Genomic DNA, 21,560 nt, shown 5'->3' on the forward strand with positions numbered 1-21,560 from the left:
GTGCAGGCAGGGTGGAGTGGGTGTAGAAGAGTGACAAGAGTGATTTGTGATAGTAAAGTATCTGCTAGAGTGAAAGGGAAAGTTTATAGGACTGTGGTGAGACCCGTGATGTTGTATGGTTTAGAGACAGTGGCATTGAGTAAAAGACAGGAGGTGGAGCTGGAGGTAGCAGAGCTGAAGATGCTGAAGTTTTCGTTGGGAGTGACGACGATGGACAGGATTAGAAATGAGTTTATTAGAGGGACAGTGCATGTAGGACGTTTTGGTGACAAGGTAAGGGGAAGCGAGATTGAGATGGTTTGGACATGTGCAAAGGTGGGACATGAGTTATATTGGTAGGAGAATGCTGAATATGGAGCCACCAGGAAGTAGGAAAAGAGGAAGGCCAAGGAGGAGGTTCATGGATGTGGTGAGGGAAGACATGCAGATAGTTGGTGTGAAAGAGGCAGATGTAGAGGACAGGGTGGTATGGAGACGGATGATTCGCTGTGGCGACCCCTAATGGGAGCAGCCGAAAGAAGAAGAAAGATCATCATATTATATGAAATATATATAAAAGCTAATAGAACACTCCATTTAAAAAGAGAGCCATACTGGATGGTTTGCAGCATTAATATTAACTGAACAACTTTTGCAAGTGGTCTTCCTCACTTTTGCTTCAGAATCATCAGCTAGTCATCTAGAAGGATGGTGTTCACAAGTTCTTACAGGAGCAGTGTATAATTCTTGTATAAATCTTACCAGAAACACGGGAAAACATTTGTACAGCTCAGATTTGACGCTGCATGTTATTTTTCTACGGTACGTAAGGACACACTGACCATAACACTGTGTTCCTTCTTTAACAGTAGATCTCATACAGAGCTTTCTAGCCAACTTAAAAAAAAAAAAAACATGCTTAGGGGGTTATTCAGCTTGTCTTTATTTCCCAGAACACTGCTCTGGGCTGAGACAAACCATGTGCATTAGCGGTGTCAGTTTGAGATTTGAGAAATTCGGGTTGGGTTCCAGGATAAGAGTAGAAGATTGTAAATGCAGACTTTCGAACGTGGATAAATATTTCTGAAAGAGTTTAAAGATGCATAACTGTTACCAAAGAATAAACCGTAAGTGACCTCACCTGCTGCTTTCACCGTTTCAAAAGTGCCACAGTTTGTGTAATATATACACACAAACACACACATGAAATCTACTGTTAAAGAAGGAACAGTGTTACGGTCAGTAAGCATCTTTACATACCATGGAAAAATAACATTTCCTTGTATCTGTTATTCTTTATCTGATATCTAAAGAATCACACACACACACACTACAGTACTTTTGAAATAGTCAGCATCGACAGTGATGCAGTGATGGTTCGACTTTTACGAACCATTGTTTGGTTTCCATTCCAAACAATTCCATTTTTGGTGAATTTTTGCTTCTTTGAAGCTTCTGTTCTTCGTTGGAGTTCTGATCTTTAGTCAGATACAGCATTATCAAGTGCTACATCTCTACCTAATGACCATCTCTGCTTTAACCATTTAAGTCCGTCTCAGCCCTACAGCCACACTGCATTCCCATACGTTCGATTGCTCATGAATAAAAATTGTGCAAACGCTAACCTGGTGATTTCGCAACAAACCCTCATTCGTTGCCCGACGCTTTAAAGATCGTGTGCAAACAAAACCACAGAAACAGCGTTCTACTAATCATTAGTACAGAAGTGTTATTAATAATCTGCCTTTACGCAGACAATAAAGGAACAAATTCACCCTGAACATCTTGCAAATTAATAATACATGATCACTTTACGAGATGTAAGAAGCTGACTTCACGTCATATTCGTGTCACTGCGACTCCGCATCTCTGTGCTGCTGTAATCTTTCAGTCTGGTCAGCTCTCTCATGACGTCTCAGAGATGCCCGTCTACTCCAATAGACTTGTAATTTTGATGTCTTTTGGACCGACGGTTCCATCAACCGTCGCTCGTTTTTGCTGATCCGTAATAAAGTCAAAGTGCTGCTGTTTCGCGTGACTGTTCTACTAGACGTGTTTATTTTTCACGTGATCACCCTGTTGGGAAATATCAGCAGGACACGAGATCGGCCGAAACGGGTTTGTTTACAAACCGTGCGATTTTCATTTTATATACAGACACGCAAATTTACCCCGATGTAGCAATTTCCATAGTAATCGAAATTTATAGAGCTTCGAAAGCTAGGCATTAATGAGGCGTGTCACAGAATAGTAATGCCATGCTCTCGCACACACACACACGGGGCTGAGGTATTTATTCCTGACGCACTGCTGCATTTCTGCGCAACACTAATTGCTACGAACTGAGATGTAATCTCCTGAAAAGAAGCGGTGTCTGTTCGGGTCTAATTACTGCCATGCTCGACGATTCATCATTTTAGCGTGTATGTGTGTTATGCGTTATAAAGGGGTGTTTATTCTCGGGTTATAGTCATGCACACAATTTCGCGATTCGACAATATTTCTTGGTATTCGGTTCCGCATGATGTTCTGTTTTACTGACATAAAAAAAAGATTTTGTCTTTCATTTGACTGTGAAATTAATAATTTTGTACAAAAATACATTTGAGACACAGTGAAAACAGTGTCACAGATGAAACGCACGATTTATTAACAGTCCACCTTTATCACATAACAACAGAGGAAGGGCAATTTTTATATTTGTACTGGAGTCTCATATTTATAGCTGCATATATTTCTTTTTTTTTTGCCTCCACACTAAAATTGGGTTTGTACCAAAATGTATCAACTTCATGCAAAAAGAAAAAACTTGATTTTAGGGTTGTAACAACATATCAATCGAATTTCAGTTGGTGTATTTGAGTAAATTGCACTCGGGTGTACATTATAACACCTCACAGCACACTATACCATCCTAATGGAGACCTTTAGCCTTATGCAGATGCGCTTATAACGGAAAAAACTTTCTATCCTAACTTATGCGAACTCCAGTGCCGAGTCACAGAGTCACCATCCTGCTTCCAGATCCAGTGAATCGAATCCGACGAGTCGACTCCTTGATTCTTTGGCACTGATAAGGCAACCAAAACGCTTTTGATTTGCCTGAGTAATCTTTTAATATCGTGATATTTTCGGCGCTCATGTGATTAAATGTCATACGAAACCTTGATATCTGTAAATCCATTAAGACGCGAAAAAAATGAACAAATCCACTAATTCTTTAACATGACACATACCTAGTGACCGAGTGTGTAGTGATTAAGGGGTTTCATCCTTCAGGCTGAGCGCTGAGCATTAGCGCTAAGCCGTCTGTATTTACAGTGTTGCCATGTGGTCAAGGTAAAGCCTTCAAAACTCGACTGAGCAGCAGTGTGACCTGAAAGACGCATTTCTCACAGCTAAGCAGAAGTTTAAAAAGAGTGTGGCAATATAACTGTTGTAAGTCATTGTTCTCCCTTCTAGGCTTAACATCATTTTCTATAGTAACCTCTCTCACAATCCGCTAAACTAAGCCCAATAATCAACAGGTTAAATGCAAATTTTATTTGTCGTATAATTAAGGCAGAGACAAAGAGCCTGAGGAGGATCACTGAGTACATTTTTGTAAAAAATGTCAAAGACAAAACCAGACTGACAAAATGAAAGCAAAAGGTTACAGTAAGAGGAAATACTTTCATTCCACATCAGGAAATCAGATCTCACTTCAGGAGTTTCCCTCCATTTGTAGCAATTTGGGCTGTGGCTGATTAGAGAACAGAGTCAAAGGAGAAAAATTTAAAAAATAAACAGATTTTGGTTTTTCCGATGCACATTAGAGCCGCGGTATAATATCCAGTCCCGGACATGGTTATTCACTTTATGTATAATATATTGACACCTCAATTGATATTTTTCAAGCAAAACAGCTTATTTCTGTAAACTGGAAAAGTATACGTGTGCCAAATATAAGACGTTGTCTGAGAGAAATGGTAAACACGTCAATGGAAAGAATAACATTTCAATAGATAAAGATAAGATTTTTGCTGGAGTTTGGGTTTTGAATACAGTTGGCTTTTGATTTGAGTTTGAAATTGTTAAAATCTGGAGGAGCTGGAAAAGTGTTGATCGAAGACTAAGAAAAGAGGTGATACTGTACAGAGGTTTTTTTTTTTTTAGTAGTTTTTTGTTAAGTTTTTTTTTCTATTACATAAAATTTAGATGTATACTTGAAATGTGATAAAAAGATTTAAAACTAAAACAAAAACCGTGATGAAGTTGCATCAAGTGTCGGTTTAAAATTGAGTTATAATCCTTTGGGTCGAAAGCCGATCTTGAGACAAGCAAAAATTTTATACTTTACTTTTTATTGTTAAGAAATAAGAAATAAACTTGCAGTAAAGGGCAACAATATTAACACTTAGAAGTGGAATGAAACTGGCATGTTGTAAAATGCCAATATTATCTTAATATTTTCATAAAACCTTACACCAGTTTTTTCTTACATTATTAATAGGAGTGTAACAGGTCATGTATTTGTACTGAAATTTTTCCGTATAGGGCTTTCGGTTCGGTACATGTGTTCCGAATGCAATCCTTTTTACATACTATCTGAGTTTCCTCGGGAACGTATTTTGGTTAGTCTCTGCCCTGACTTTGAGTTCATTTTTATTATTATTAATAAACCTGAAAACATACACAACAATGCCAGGGGGTAAAAAAAATTTAAACAAAAGTTAGTGCAGTGTCACTGTGGCTACTCACTCTGTACTGGAAATAAGATTTGTTTTGTGCATGCATGAAAACTCTAAAGAATTCATAGCACTAGCGTTAGCCACAAAACCAGGAAGTGGTTAGCCCTCATGGAGCTACAACTCTAACAAACCCATAGCGCTAGAATCCAGCGTTTTAGGAACTCTGGATTCTAGCACTATGGGTCCGTTAGAGTTTTATGTACAGCTTCAAGAAATTCTCTTAAAAGGAGAAAATCCTTACAATTCCACATATCGAGGGAGTAAAAGAATGAAGGATGGCAGGAATAAAGACATTTGTTAAAGTAGGATGAAATAAGCAGAACAGTTAAGTAAAGTATATCTTTAGAAAATGAAATATCACACACAATGTTCTACAAAATGCTTTTACACTAATGATAAGAAAAAGTAAAAGAGAAAACAGCAGTCACGCGAAAGAAGTTGCAGGATGACCTGAAAGCAGCGGGAACTAGTTACCTAAAGAACAATAATCAACCACGTTGTTTCTGTTCCTACACCATACACAAAATTCTCCTGCTCAAGAAGAAGCAGATGCTTATAGACAATGGACCTCGAATAAACTATGATGCATCTTCTTTTTAATGTGTGTAAACTTGAAGTGTATATGTCTTGAAAGTGTATTGAATGACAAACACAAAATACTGGGCACGGGTTGAAGAAAAAATGTCATTCTCTAAATGACATTTCACAGGAGGTACTGTGGTGATCTGGAAGCTTTTCCTGCGGTCCAGCTCCGGTGCTCTTAAAAACTGTGGCCATGAAGTACCCTGTCATGGAAAATGAACTTCTAACAGACGATGTTTATATCGACTAGCATCAGAGCCAAGGCTACCGCACCTCCAACACAAACAACACTAGAGGAAATTACCCAGCGCTGGACTGTTATTACATGCACTGAGTATTTACTGGAGATGACCACGCACTGAACTCGGATCGGATATCAACCTCATATCGATATAATGTGGCAGCATGTGCTGAGCTGGAGTCAGTGGAATGTGACCCAACTCTGGCAAAGTTCATGAAAAGATTTTTCAAAATTTAACAAAAGCCAAAACCCGCTAAAGTAGCTCATTGTCTTCAGACAGAACGAGCCATGTTGAGCAAATCTCCTTTCAACCAAAGTCCAGCACCAAGCAACGACAACTGATTCTTCTAAAAATCGGGCCAATATCTTTAATAATTGTGCACCACTTCCCCAAACTGTTCCAAAGCACATAATTGTACTAAAAGGCCCAAACATGTTCCAGCATGACAATGGTCTTGTCCAAAGCAAGCACCAGGATGACATGGTTTTCCAACGCTAATGAAAAAGAATTCAAGTGGCCTGTACAAAGCCCTGACCTCCACCCCATTAACACCTTTTGAATGAGCTGGAATGTTGACGCCCCCTTAGGGCTCCACTCCTGACATAAGTGCCTGACCTCACTAAAGCTCAGTGTGGCTGAATGAGCAGAAACCCTCAGAGCCACGCTTCAAAATCTTGTGGAATGCCTTCCCAGTACCGTGGAAGATGTTACAACGGCAATATTTATATATAATTATTCCGAGATGTGCAATACTTTTAATTAAAAAGACCTATATTTTATATGTAGATTGATTTCTCACTATACTCGCTACATTGAACGTGGCTGGAAAAGACACTACGGAGACCGAGCCGTATCCTGCGAGTTACATAGAATACGGATTAACATGGCAGAGGTAGAGCTGCATCGAGATGCAAATTGCATCAGTCTTAGTTATGGAGATGCACAAACCTTAAAATGTAAGGATGGAAAATGTAAGAATGGACTTCAAGGTGGATTTATTTATTTTTTCCTCACAAGCTTATCATTTTATCTTATCATTCTTTGTTTATTTTACAAGAAACAGTCTCAAACCGAATCAAATGATCGTTTGTTTATTGTTTTTTTGATGCTACGCCAGGCTATTTCCATGGCAGGATCATGCTGGTTATAATGAGACGTTTTGACTCCATTGATTCAGTTTATTGTAAGTAGGTATCGTAGTATTTGCTTTGGTAATGCTCAAATGTGCTTTCTGAGTAGAAAAGCTGTCTTTTTAAGTGGATTGCAGTCCGTTAATATGTGTTTTATGGTCATGTTTGTTTTACAGTGATGACACGTTGGGGGTTATGGGGGATATGAAATCTTGTGTATACAGTGTAGATGAGCTGGTGGTGTCTGGATTCGAAAGTCGGTTAGATTTGATGTAGCTCGTTATCTGAGTACTGGTCTCATTTCATTTGCCACTTTTTTGAGATGTAGGAATTTATTATTGGTTTCAAACCGAATCAAATGAAAAGGAATTTGAAATACAGGAGCTCCCAACAGCTGCTGTAGGAATCGGGGTGTATGATCATGATTAGATTTTTTGACTTCTTTTTAAATGCTTTACAGATAACATGAAATTACGTGTTTTTGCTTTAAAATGCAATGAAACTTTTTTATTCCCGACTGCTGATCGTATTTTCCGTTTTTAAACACAAACATTTTCTTTTTTGCCCAATTACAATAGATGTTTACTCGACTTGCACTATGCTACGTGTGCAAATAATCGAGTGCCTGGTGGAATGAATCACCATTAGACGATCCTCGCTCCACTGCAACAGAGCGCTCATCAAGGAAACGACGAGGTCCACACCTCTCCGTAATGGTCTCTCTCACCCGAACGGAGCCTCCGAAAGACATCTCGAATGGGATCTTGATCGAATCAGAGTCGTCCTCGCTGATACCAGCTGGAAACAGGGGGGGAGACAGCTGTGCAAATGCGGTCAGGTGCCTAAAAATATCCTGCGCGGCTCTCGGAAAACCGTGAAGTTGCCTGTGTAATGCGGTTTCGCTTTGCGCTCTTGGAAGGCCGCTCTGATCAAATCAGAGATGCTCAGCATGTGCTGATATCTGCTCTGAAGAACAGGATACCGAGAATCCCTCGAGTGCAGCATTATCGGAGAACAAAACAAGCGGGACAAAAGCATTACATTACAGAGCATGCTCAGTAGATTTCCTGCAAGTGCCAGTTCATAAGTTTGTGGACACCGGACCATAAGATTTAAATGTGCTTTTTTTTTTAACATCTTATTGCACGTTTAGTCTTTTGTACCGTTATAACCACCTCTGCTCTTTGTGTTACTAGATTTTGGAGTGTGATCGATGAGATCAGTGCTCATTCAGCCACAAGGGTGTTAATGAAGTCAGGAACTGATGTAGTTGAGGTGACGAGGCCTGGAGTATAGTCAGAGCTCCAATTAATCCCAAATGTATTTAATATGGTAATCCAGCTCGAGCTCCTGTTCTGACTCACCATGAACGGCAAGGCTGAATCACATGACAGGAAGGAAATAAACAATGTACAGTGTGGTCAAGGCTGAAAATGATACACCACTTCAAACTTCTTAAGGAGTGATTAAATTAGCCCAGTAAGAGAAGATGGAGGACGATGACAATACTATAAACATAAAACGAATATATTTTCCAGTAGCTAATGTGCAGCTTGTACAGCAATATTGTCAAAATAAGCAACAAAAGTGAGTACACCCCTGAGGGATTACAGCTGTATGTCGTGTAACTATGCAAAGTCACATGTCCTATTCATCATGTTTTTGTCTGCTTGACAGGACCATACAAATTTGTGTATCTTGTATTAGAGCAGTTAAAAATTCGTGCTTTGAGTACGATTCTATTATACTGACCATTGGATGTTCAACATGGCACCTCATGGCAAAAAACTTGAGGATTTGAGAATTAGAATTGTTGCTCCACACAAAGATGGCGTAGGCTATAAGAAGCTCGGCAACACCCGGAAACTGAGTTACAGTACAGTGGTCAGGGTTTCACAGAGGTTTTCCAAGACTTAGATGGTTAGATTGCATACAGTAAAGCATGGGGGTGGTAGCATCATAGTCTGGGGCTGCATGAGTGCTGCTGGTACTGTGGAGCTGCGGTTCATTGAGGGAAACATGGATTCCAACATGTACCGACATTCTGAAAGCAGAACATGATGCCCTCTATTCAGAAACTGGGCAGAACGGTAGTTTTCCAACATTATGATGACCCCAAACACACCACCAAGATGACAACTGCCTTGCTGAAGGTAAACGAGTGGCCAAGTATGTCTCCAGACCTGAACCCTATTGAGCACCTGTGGGGCTTCCTCAAGCAGAAGGTGGAGAAGCGCAATGTGTCTAACATCCAGCAGCTCAGTGATGTTATTATAGAGGAGTGGAGGAGGACCCCAGCAAAAACCTGTGCAGCTCTGGTGAATTCCATCCCCAGGAGGATTAAGGCAGTGCTAAATAACAATTTGTGCTAATAAAGTTTGCTTTGGACACATTATTTAGACAATAGTGGCTGTAGGTTGAGTTTTTAAAGCTGCACATTGACTAATCTAACACAAGAACATATAATAAAATGGTTGCTGAAATGTGAGGGGTGTACTCACTTTTGTGAAATACTGTAAATGCAGGAAATTTTGGTTAAAAGAACCAGGTTTAATGCAATTCCAGTTGAATTGCTACCCTGCACATCCACCGTTGCGAACCATACACCATTCTGGAAACCAGAGAAAAAAAGACATGTGGAGGACATGTGGAAATTCCCATAGAGGCAGTAACCTGAGCTCGGGATTAAATCCAGGACCCTGGAGCTGAGAGGACCCTGCTGCAACAACAACAATCGTCATCATCTTGGGCTTGTACATCAAAAATGTACAGTATTATTATTTAAACATGTGCTAGGCTGAGTGGAGGTTCATGTCCCCAAAACTGATTAAGTCCATATATTTTATAAGTAACTGCATTTTTATATCCGATTCTGACTTGTAGGACGTGACCCTGTTTCAAAGCTGTACGAAACGCACACCGCTCTCCTAATGCTTCAAATTGCACAGCCTTAATCCCCGAAAGAAAAATAAATAAATAAAAATGCTGCCCAGCCAAATGGAACACGGGGCTCCATGATAACAATATTGTGCGGTTTAAATAACCACAATAACGGATGATCGGTACATGCCTAAGGTGCTCGGACCTTCGCTGTGCCCGAAAGCGAACGCTGATTGGAGCGAGGCAGTCTGTAGCGTGACTGATAGCCAGTGTTTATATTCCAGTGCTGATAAACACTTGACATAGTCTGAGATTTACGCTAAGTACCATTTCACTGACTCATTTGCTTTCTATGACGCCACTCAGGGCTTGATAATGTGGGAGCTGTGCAAGGCAGCGATAAGGGGGGGGGGGGGGGGGGGGGAATAAAACGCACATGGTAGTTCACACCGCAGCACGGTTTAGGAACGGGAGCTTATGTGAAATTCTATTTTTGCAACAAATGCGGCGTGTATTGGAAGGGATTATGGCCAATTGTGAGACCGATCCCATGGTGTTTTATGGGCGGGCTCCGTTCACCAAGCCGGAGATAATGGTGGCCGTGAAGGGCAACAATAGATATCTGAAACAATATCTATTGATGGATGATGCAATTTTAGGATTATGGCATAACAATATGGGATATATATTAAGAAATATTACATCCGTGTCCGCCTAATGCTCCAAATATTCATATCTCTGCTTGGATTTCAACCTGATCCGTTTGAAATGGATCAATTCTTATAAAAAACAAATATTAATTCTACTCAATCCAAAGTATACCCCGGAGCACAAGACCTGTGGTGTGAGGCGAATTGGTAGGATCGAGCTGAAAGCTGAGCCACTTTCCCACGGGCATCGCTCGACCGTGTGCATACCCATGTTTCAGGTTAAAGGAAACGGCACTCTATTGATCGTTTTCTAATCTCACACAGCGCAACCCCTTGCTGTGCGACATGTAGCAGACATTGTAGCAGACTGTAGCAGCGATCCCAAGCCTTCCTGCGTGATGAGGTACCAAACCAACCAGCTGCTTACAACATGATTGTGCAATTAAACAAGACTTCAATTCAGCACATCTCCTACTTTATATACATACACGCACCTGCATCCGTGACCTTCGGTGCTTCCTTTATGCGCACCAGCTGGGACGGCACACAATTCTCGTCCAGAACCATTATAACACTCGCACCTGGTACACGTACTGTATCAATCTGCAGGCAGAATTCAGTTCGCCCATATATTCCTTGCTTCACAAACACCTTAAAAAGCATTCTGGACTAAAACTTGATGGAGCTTCCTTACAAAAGCTATTCTGTGTTTTTATGGTGTTGGTGGAGAAACACTATAGGAACAGAAAAGTCGTTATGACCCCATCTTAACTTGAAAATAACTTAAGTCGGGACACTACCAAGGAGCTTTAAAGAATGTTGATCAGTTTAGGGGTGGTGTACTGTGAAAGGTAATAAATATGAATAAACTTTCCAGTATGTGTGTATGTGGCAGTGGGCACGTGGACAAGTACCGGTTCAGGAGTGGAGGGCGGCCCCAGACACACACTATTTCGGTGTCCGGCGACGCCGATAAAAAGGCGGGAGACGTAAGCAAAAATTGGGTTAAAAAAATAATAAACTACCGCTCAAACACTGAGCCATTTGAAGTTTGTTTACTGCTGGCAGGAGTCCTGGTAGCGTCCCGATGTATCGTGCGAAAATTTAAACGGTGGGCGAAATCTACCCGTGTTGGAGAACAGACTGCACCTCGGGCTGACTTTAGGAACCCCTTTGTGGCTGGATGAGCCCAAATCTCCAAAGGAACACTCCAAAAATCTAGTGGAACATCTTCCAAAAAAACAACGCAGGTTATTATAACAGCAAATGGGGACTAATCTTTTGCTAAATATAGTGTATATCTCCTATAATGGCAATGCAATTTTGAGATCTAATGAATGGAAAAGACATCCCCTGTAGATGGGGTGGAGCCATCCAGGAATGAACCTCTTCCATAAAATGGTGATCAGGCAGAAGCACTTGCCCCAGTTTGTCCTCGGTCACCAGTCTGGATGTGTTTGTATTATTTACTGTAGCTATGTTTTCAGAACACTGATCCCTCGATTCTACACCTCTTCCTAAGGCTGGAAGCAGACACGTGACAAAACTACCAAAAACTCATCTCATAGTCTCTGCTAGTTAACAGCCAGAAGGTCTGTCAGTAAAACTTTCTTTAGTGAAAAAAAACGGCTCTAGAACCTGCCTCAGGGAAATCCAGCAGCCAGATTTCCTCTTTAATTAAGTGACTTTATAAATATCTCTTGCTCTGAAAGCTCATTGCTGTCACATGTTCCAAAAGTTTGTGAGTGGATTCACATGAGATTGTAACAAATAAGTTTTTATGGCCAATGTATGACGTGGGATCAAAAAGCTACTAACGGCGCTAGGTGGCGCTATTCCGACCACGTGCGTAATCACGTCTGCACAGAACACGGAGACGTTTGACACGACGTACGCTTGACATACGTCGATGCTGCTCGAGGTGTTTTGAGCAGCATGCGCGCATCGAGAGCGGAAGAACATCACGAGATGTTGAGAGATTACAAAGACCTCCCGACTCAAACCGGCTAAAATATCGAAATCGTCTGGCAACTTGCATGATGATTCTCAGAGAACAATCCGCATGATCTCACTTACACCCAACCTACACGCCAGGTTTGGCTTCTGTGGACTTCTCCTTCTTCAAAATGAAGAGCTGGCTCAAAGGTCGCAGCACGAATCGCAGAAGGTGCTTGAAACCTTTTAAAAAGATCTAAAAACCCTTTTAGATACCGCCTAGAAAACCGAGGGGGTTCATGGGTGAAATGCCTGATGGGTAACTGTGACAAATAAACACACCTGTTGTTTCATGGTCAACATAATTGAGATTACAATATCTCCATTTCCACCATCTGAGGCACATGATGTTATCTGTTAAACATATCAATAAGATGTTGCCAATAATGCGAACGTCCATACAGTCAGACAGAAACAACAGTTTTAGTTGCTGGCTTGCTTCATCGGCTACCATTCGCTCTACTGTCCCTCACCTCATGCTACGATGGCTTTAGGAAACCGAGCACACATCCTTTTAGCCGCTGTTGACCTTCTTAGCCTCGCTCACAGGAAGTAGCTGCTCAGCCAAGCTCCTGTTCAATGTGTATCGTCCTGATAAGAGTTTATGCATGACCGAAAAGGAAACAATGTTTTAAAAAAAAAAAAAAGCCGCATCTAAACATTAGGGTAGAGAAGCAGGGGGCATGAGTTCTGTATTGCCTGCAGTGGTACAAGGTACGAGGTACACAAACCATGAATTTGAGTTCTAGAATACTCGGTAAATGTGCTTCTTTTAAACGTTCACTTGAGTAAAAGGACAAAAGTATTTGCTTTGGAAAAGTACTTTTACGGCTATTTATGGCTATAATGTTGCTATTATCATAATTGAAAACTACTTAAAAAAAAAAAAAAATGAGGCCACGTGTGTTTTGGCGAGTTCGAGTCTGCAGTTTCTTCCAGCATTTATCGCTCCCTAAATGTTCTGCTTGATGTTGAACTGATGCTGAACTGTAAGTTGGTGATAAGTAGATACACCGAGCGCCAATCAAAACATCGCTCGACCCTGATTGGAGATCCAAAGGGTCCTCAAACGCAACACTGTTCCTTCTCACTGAATTAAAATGTACATGTCAACAGAAGATGCAACAATCCAACCCAGGACACACCCGTTCCATGGGGTACATAACGCTGCCAAAAACATCTGAAGGACATCTAAATCCAGTCAGGGACTTTCCTGAGTTGGAGCAATTTAGTGGAGTTCCTTTTTCAGAAACCTTAAACACATTAACATCATCCTGAGAAAATTTCAATTCATGGTAGTTTTCAGTGTTGCTCAAATTGCATCCAGCTGCAGTGCCTCCGGTTGCTTTACCGACGGGGGATGTGAGAGAGAGAGAGAGAGCGAGAGAGAGAGAGATGGGGGGGGGGGGGAGAGAGCGCAAGAGAGAGAGAGCGAGAGAGAGAGCGAGAGAGAGAGAGCGCGAGAGCGCCAACATCGGAGGTCCGTCATTAAAAGGAGACAGTGTTTAGTCTGTCTGATGCAGCCGTGATCCTGGTTGGAACTGTAGCCAAACACTTACGCTGTATACATCCAAAGCAAACTCTTTTACTCTCCTGCTAAGAAAAGATGAAAAATAAAACATCTTCATTAAGTACTACTTTAGTTATGTGTGACTTGAGGGCAGAACAGAGCAGCTCATAACCACTTTATATTAAAGAACTTGGTTAGAAATGTCTAGTTTGTTACACTCAGTCTGTATGGATGCAGTTAAACAGCTTGAAATACAGCACATTTTGCTAAAACCTTTTTTTTTTTTATTGTTCCTGAGCACATCTGCAAATTGGAGGCTTTTCTGCTCAGTTTACAATGGGATAAATATATAATTGGTCCACCCCGATCTTCAGGTTCTATACAGCCGATATAAACAATATAGATATAGTTATATATATTTACAAATGTTCATATCTTGGCCAATTTTGTGCCATCATGCTCATAATAATAATTGTTACATGTGCGATAACCATCATTGTAGTCTGAGGTTTTCTCCGTTTTACTGCTGCTATTTGTCCAGCTGAATGTTGACAAAACAGAGGTTCTTCTGGTTGACACCAAGTCCAATTTGTCATAATTCAATAGTTTCTCACTTTCTATTGATAACTCTCTAATCTCCTCATCGTCTCAGGTTAAGAGTCTGGGTGTCGTCCTTGACAGTACATTGCATCCTCGGAACATCAGCCGTCTTCGTCCGTTCCTCACATCAGATTTCACAGCTATTCTTGTTCATGCTCTAGTTTGATTATCATAAAGCTCTTCTGTTTGGGTTACCTCACAAACCCCTTAGTCCAGAACTGAGCTGCCCGTTTAATTACCAGCAGATCTCCCCTGTTCTTTATCATCTACACTGGCTTCCTGTCATCAAATAGAGTACAAGATTCTGCTTCTCATTTTCGAAGCTCTCGAAAATCTTGCACCCTCATACCATTCTGACTTGCTTCATACCTACACCCCCGAAGCGCACTCTCAAATCTTCCTCTTCCGTGTCCCTCACTGTACCTTCATCATCTCTGGAATTCTCTTCCAAAATCAATACGAGAAAGTGACATCTGTTCAGATGAGCTTTTCTGACTAATTTGAACAGTTAAATAGCTGTTTGATTTTATAATTTCATTTCACCTAATATATAACAATGTATATTTATTTAAATGTTTTTTATTTTATTTTACTTTGTTACTGCGAGCAACTGCAACCCATCGATATATCCGTATTGGATCAATAAAGTATTGTAAATCTCCTAAGCTCTTGGATCCTAATGCGGTTTCAGGAGTGAAAGGTGGAGCATCTTCAAAAACACTTCACTTGAGTTCATGTGACTTTCACAGCATCAGCTTAAGCGTACGAAATCTAGACCGATGCCGATTCGCTGAATGTTGAAAACATCTGATTAACATCTGTACTAGAAACGGGTTCTCCGGTTTCCTCCAACTTCGCATACCCTGTAATAATTTACTCCTGGATGCAAATATCTATACGATGTGCATGATGGTCTGCTATGAACCAGTGTTGCACCATAGGTGGGGGTTTTCCACCTCACATCCAGAGTTCCTGGAATTGCTTCTGGATTCTCCTGTATAAAGCTTACTGAAAATGAATAACACCTGAAATTTTGAATGAACAAATACTCCGTGAATATTTTGATATCTTATTGTTCACTTTTAGCATCTGGTGTCAAATTTGACATCTTGACTTACAGAGTTACACCGAAGAGTCGACTCCGAAGTGTCGACTCATAAGAGTCTAAACCGACAATGTGAATGTCAGTGATTGAATTTAACAAACACACACACACAAAGTGCTGAATGAAATCCTATTCCCCACCTGACACGCAGTTTACACTCTGAATTCATATCTAAAGTTTAACATTAATTCTCATGCTATGAAAAAAATGCCACGGTACTGAACCGACTCCTAAACCCCTACTAAATCAAACGACTCTGACTCCAGGTGTCCAGGCTGAAAAAACTTGTGGTTTGTTTTTAAACATGATTTACTTTTATTTTAAAACCTTGTAGAAAACTTACCTCTTCCACAGTCAGGGGCATACATATCCTGTACTCTTTCATCAACATGTCTCCAGTCTGTGAGGCTAAACTGGAGGAAGAGGACAGATATACTGTATATAGATCACTTCAGAAAGATCCCGTGCAGGCGCCGGGGATGAGCGGGTTCTTCTCGAGGTTGCTCCTCGCCTTTCGAAAAGTAAAGGAAAGGAAATACGGAGAACCGAGTCGTTCTTGGAGATGTTTGAGAGGATAAGGTGGTCTCGATGCCTCTGGTTGATGCGTGGAGCAGAAGAAGGCGGTCGCTAGTTTTTACTCATCTGTCACAATGCTGAAAAAACAGGCAGCGCTTTTTTTTCCGACTCGAGAGCGCGCACACATCGTTTTCCTGCGTGCGTGTGGGCGTGTGTGTGTGTGTGTGTGTGTACACCAAACAAGAGAAAGAAACGTGTTTCCTTTAAACGTTTCGGTGCGGTTTAATTGAGTTTTGAGGAAACACCGCAGCACCACATCCTTGCAGTCTTCCTTATCAGGATGAAGGGGGAAAGTTCTAGCGGGAAAAAACGAGCTCAGCTCGGCGCGCGCTCCTGCTACTACTACTACTGCTGCTGCAGCTGCTAATCAGCGACTCCGCGCTACTTCCACTGCAGCGTGAGAGCGCGCGCGCTGCGTGATGACCACGAGGACTGCAGGAAACACCCACCTCCCATTTACCCCCCCCGCCTTCTTCGCCTCCCTCCTCTCTCCCCTCTCCTCTCCAATCCCTCCTCTCGCCCCCACCCCCCCTCTTTCTTCCCCTCCCTCCATCCATCCCTCCCCCACCCCACTCTTTCTTCCTGTCCCTCCCTCTTTCTTTCCCTCTCTCCTTTCTCCCCCTTCTTTCTTCCCGCTCCTTTCCCCTCCCTTTTTCTTCCCCTCCCTCCTGTCTCCTCCCTTTTTCTTCCCCTCCCTCCTTTTGCCCCCCCTTCCCTCCCCTCCTTTTGCCCCCCCTTCCCTCCCCTCCTTTCTCCCCCTCTTGCCCCCCTCTTCCACTCCCTCCTTTCTCCCCCTCTTGCCCCCCTCTTCCACTCCCTCCTTTCTCCCCCCTCTTGCCCCCCTCTTCCACTCCCTCCTTTCTCCCCCCTCTTTCTTCAACCTCCCTCCCATTTACCCCCATCTCTTCTCCACCTTCCTCCTCTCACCCCTCCCTCCTCTTTCTTTCCCCCTTCTCTCCCTCCTCCCCCTCCTCTTTCTTTCCCTCCCACTTCTCCACCCCACTCCTCGCCCCCTTTCTCCTTACCCCCTCCCTCCTTTTTCTTTTCCTCCCACTTCTCGCCCCCCCTCTCCTTACCCCCTCCCTCCTTTTTCTTTTCCTCCCACTCCTTACCCCCTCCCTCCTTTTTCTTTCCCTCCCACTTCTCACGCCCCCCTACCCCCTCCCTCCTTTCTTTCCCTCCCACTTCTCTGCCCCACTCCACAAGTACAATTCATACTCATACAATTCCAAACAGTGCCATCTACTGACTAAGAACAGTAAACACACCAGGATTGTTTGAGCACTAGATTAGATTTTTTCATAATTCCACGTAGGATAGCAAAAGGACACCCATTAGGACACAAGAATAAGTGCAAAATTTTAACCCAAGATTATTGTCAATCCAAGAAGCTTGATGCTGCGATGCATCAATCACTATAGAGCGATTTAATAATCTGGATTTAAAGGGTTTGGATCTTGCGAGTAAGACAAGAATACCTCCTCGGTTGGACGTCAGGATACACACATCAACACCTATAAGCAAGGGAGGAAATCCAAGAACCTGTCGGAAGCCTATAAGAACCTGGAGAACATGCAAAACTTCATACAGACAATAAGATAAGAACAGGATAAAACCAGGCACTTGGAAACTGTGAGGCACCACCAGATCACCCCTTATGTTCATACTTAGTGAAGAAAGATGGGGGAAAAAAAGATTAGTTGGTTAATTAGACAGACAGACAGAAATAGATGGATGGATAGACAGATAGGTAGATGGGTGGAAAGAGACAGACAGACAGACAAATAAATAAATAAATGAAAAGACCAAAACCATGACAAATAAGAAACCATTTTATTGAATCCTTTTTTTTAAGAAAAAAAATAGTTTTTAACATTTTAATAAATCAAGAAAGACACTTGTACAACAGCAGGCACAGTATCCATAAACAAGCTGGCATTTTGTTTGCAAACACTTGTTTGGAGAAGGCATACGGTGACCCAACAGAGAGGAAGTTGTTAATCTATTATTAATACTGCACTGATTTACGCAGTCTGGCACATACAACGATTTCTGATCCAGTATTCAATAATGATAAGACTGTCTTTGGATTACACTTCCTTTCACGGATTATTCAGAAACGCGGATCAACCTTGTTGAAAGCGATTAATGCTGTTCGCACTCCTAAACACAAAAAAATTATCAGAAACCGATTTCCTTCACTGTTGATTGAAGGGGGAAAAAAAAAAAAATTACTCAATGTAAACAAACAATTTTAACTTTAATTTAAGGGAAACAAATGTTTACACAGTAGTGTGTAGTAGAGTATTGTGTTTGAGAGTACCGGAATACACAAAACATACACAGTATCACAGTATTAGTTTCACAACACTTCATTTCTTTTAAACGTGAGCCTGGGACAGTAATCGGTTATTCAAAAACACAATACTCGAGAAGTGAAACAAAAGAGGGCACTTGTGAATGCAATAATTGTTCGCTCAGGTTGGGGCAGTACCTCTGCGATATGTTTTCCCTCCCAAAATAAAGGCTGCCTCATTCAGAAAGCAATACAATGTACAATGTTTTGGCTTTTACAGACCGGGTGAAACGAAACGGTTGAGGTTCAGTTAAAAGTTCATATACTTCCCAGTGAAAAAAATAAAAATAAAATAACAGATCACAATGAAAAAAATTGTTAGATCATAAACCGTAGCGATATCAGATATCTTCAGCAATTCTAGTAACGTTCCAAACAAGGCCTGGATTTCCAAAACCATTATGGCACATCGGTGACTCAGGCACCAAAACAGTGTTTAAAGCTTCACTATTTCTGTTTAATCAGCATTTTAGCATGCCAACTTTAGGTTGACAAAATAGACAAACGAAATCCGTTCCCAAACGAACACGGACACGAATGAAACTAATAATTTCACTTGGATAAAAAAAAAAAAATAATAATAATAATAATAATAATCCTTCCTCGGCATAATATGTGGATTGGGAATGTCAGACATTTTTAAATAAAATTCTATTCCTAAATGAGCAAATCATCGACATACTGTACACTCAGATATTACATTATTTTTGTTTTAATTCAATAAACGTTTTCCTGTCTGTAAAAGATCATTTCTTCATCGGTATCAAATAATAAACTCTGTATAGAAGCATACACAGTTTACATTAGATCTGCACACACACAAAATACAAATATCATACATTCATTACTAATCAGACCTTCTGCATACTTATATACAGTGCATTTCTTAGTTTCATTACTGATTGCATCAGTCATCATCCCATCATACACCACCTTCATATACACACTCAATAAAGTGGCAGTGTGAGGTATTATTCTCTCTTATGGGAATGATAATGAAAGAGTCTGATAAGAAGCAAGTTTGTCACAATGTCAATCAGGTGACCTTTGATAATCACATTGTCAAAATAAAGAACATCCAAAACACCAAATATTAAGCACACGAGCTGATCGCCTACCGTCGTGCACGATCACATCTAGAACACGTTTCTGAAGGACATCTACCTGACCCTCGACGGGGCAAAGCCTAAGCTGTGAGGACTGCATTCCAATCAATATTAATCAATAGTTCATCATCGCCGCTAATCTTTACATGTCATTAATTAGACCAGAGAAATCTTTTGGAAATTGGGTGAATATAGTTTACTGTATAGAAGGGTTTCACGTAGGACAGGTTGCCATATAGGACGGGATTATGTGTTCCAAAAAGCACAAGCAAATCTCTAAACGACATTATAAATAGAGATGTAATGTTTAATTCAATTAAAAGAAAATAGAGATTTAAAGCAAGCCGGCTTGAAGTGTATGCATTTGTGTGTCTTTAAATATATATACACCCATAATCATTAGTGTTGCTTCCCAGTATTTGGTTTTTAATCAGGCATTTTGCCCCGATTGGGGGGATAAGGTGCGACGTTGGAAGAAGGCGAAAGGAATTACAAGGTGGGAAGCTGATAAATGACTCAAACTGTGTATTGAATGGAATGGTACAAGACTGCATACACACAAACACAGTGTTGTCCCAGGAGGCATGTGCTAAAATAAGGTTTGTCGTCTGGTTTTCAGTCAGACAGACCAAAAGACATGATGGACAGATAAGCCAGCCGAGTCACGCACATATCAACTGACTGGTGGATTGACTAACCGACTGACATCCTGTCTACCAACTGACTGACGGACGTTCCAACTTACATACAGACTGACAATATTTCGCTATATTACTGTATAACTTACAAAGAGCAGTTTATTTTCTGTTACACCAGTAGCCTATTGTTTAGTTGTTTGTTTAAAAGTGAGCATTGATGCTAGAATTATATTAAATGCAGGGCATACCTTCATATACCCATATGCATTTTCTTACATCTCTCACAAACAAACAATTAGTCTTTAAATAGCGTTCTTCATTTCTTTATTAAGGGCAGTGTACTCCACAGTGTTCGTGAAATCTGACGCAGGATTATACAATCCTACCAAAAGGTCTAACCATTAATTCATTGTCATTAACCTTTGAGAGTCCATCGGTCCAATGCGCTACTCAGACATTCAGCTCGGGAAGAGCGAGAATTAACAGAAGGTGTGTTAGCACATGAGAGAAAAAAATACAAATAAAATAATAATAAAAGATATTTAGTGTGTACTAAATCGTAGTGCAGTGGGTCTCCAAAAGCATGGAGTTAAACCTTTGCTTCTTCACTTCATTATGAATCACAGATTGTCGCTCGAACGCTTTACACGCTCCGGACACACAGAATATCCTTCATAGCTTTTCATCGCACCTCGTCGTCCCTTCTGCAATAACATTACCCTTTACTCTTCATACTCTTCAGCATTTGTCCTTGTAGACATCTTCAAAAGGAATGAACCTCAAAACTCGATAAAGTGATTAAAGCAGCAATGTCATACATTTTTTTTAAAACCTTAATAAGAAACAAAATAACTGATGGCCCACTTATGAACCCACCCCCATCAGCAGCTCTGGTTTGGGCAAACACAGGAAGTGAAAGAGGTCCTTCACTGCTCTTCGGAGGGTAGAATGTCAGCTTCAGGTGCTGTCGTGGCTCCCATGCTCTCCGTTCCTGTTGCGTCTGACCGAGGGTCCATTGCAGAATGCATGACTGTGAGCCACACGTCATCCATGTTGGGCATCACCAGGACTTTCTGTAGAAATAATAAAAATTGGAATTTAGATCGGATACGTGGCTTCAATTTCGCAGGAAAGAGACGCAGAAAACTAGCCAAGAGTGTAGAAGAAAAACTCCATGAGATGACAGAAGGAAGAAACCAGACTCAATAAGGAACCCATATTCATTCATTAAGACTGTGGAAAGGACATTACTTATAAACACCCGTTTCGGGGCTCATGATATTTCTCACTCTCTGGTGATTGTAATGTTCTAATGATTTATTCTCACACTCTTGGTGTCACACAGATGAGGATGGGTTCCCCTTTTAAATGCAGTTCTCCTCAAGGTTTCTTCCTCATATTATTTAAAGGTGTAAGTCGCCCCAGGCTTTTTCTTTGGGGATAATTACATTTAAATACGAGTGCATTTCGCTCTCTGTACA

At 41.1% G+C, this 21,560-nt stretch overlaps 2 protein-coding genes and 1 long non-coding RNA gene across 5 annotated transcripts in view; all 3 read right to left on the minus strand.

Annotated features, from left to right (window-relative positions):
* The window catches only part of LOC310715806 (cytoplasmic phosphatidylinositol transfer protein 1-like), a 61,604-nt gene extending 45,055 nt beyond the window's left edge, over positions 1 to 16,549 (minus strand). Inside the window, exon 1 of one of the 2 annotated variants that reach the window (XM_083522514.1) lies at positions 15,747 to 16,549. In XM_083522514.1, coding sequence (XP_083378640.1) covers positions 15,747 to 15,794 — 48 coding nt within the window. In that variant the 5' untranslated portion in view covers positions 15,795 to 16,549. The remainder of the gene's footprint in view (positions 1 to 15,746) is intronic. The other variant, XM_083522515.1, reaches the window with a different exon arrangement.
* LOC310715871 lies at positions 1,820 to 7,997 on the minus strand. Its single transcript, XR_014530425.1, has 2 exons — positions 5,129 to 7,997; positions 1,820 to 4,269 (listed from the first exon to the last, which is right to left on the minus strand). It is a non-coding gene; the product is annotated as an uncharacterized lncRNA (long non-coding RNA).
* Positions 16,550 to 17,793: 1,244 nt separating the features above from the next.
* The window catches only part of LOC310715661 (testis-expressed protein 2-like), a 42,533-nt gene continuing 38,766 nt past the window's right edge, over positions 17,794 to 21,560 (minus strand). For both annotated transcript variants that reach the window (XM_083522207.1, XM_083522206.1), the window contains exon 13: positions 17,794 to 21,152. In XM_083522207.1, the coding sequence (XP_083378333.1) occupies positions 21,006 to 21,152 (147 nt within the window). In that variant the 3' untranslated portion in view covers positions 17,794 to 21,005. The remainder of the gene's footprint in view (positions 21,153 to 21,560) is intronic.

The sequence above is a fragment of the Silurus aristotelis genome, assembly GCF_946808225.1.
Source record: "Silurus aristotelis genome assembly, chromosome: 2".
NCBI classification, from domain to species: domain Eukaryota; kingdom Metazoa; phylum Chordata; class Actinopteri; order Siluriformes; family Siluridae; genus Silurus; species Silurus aristotelis.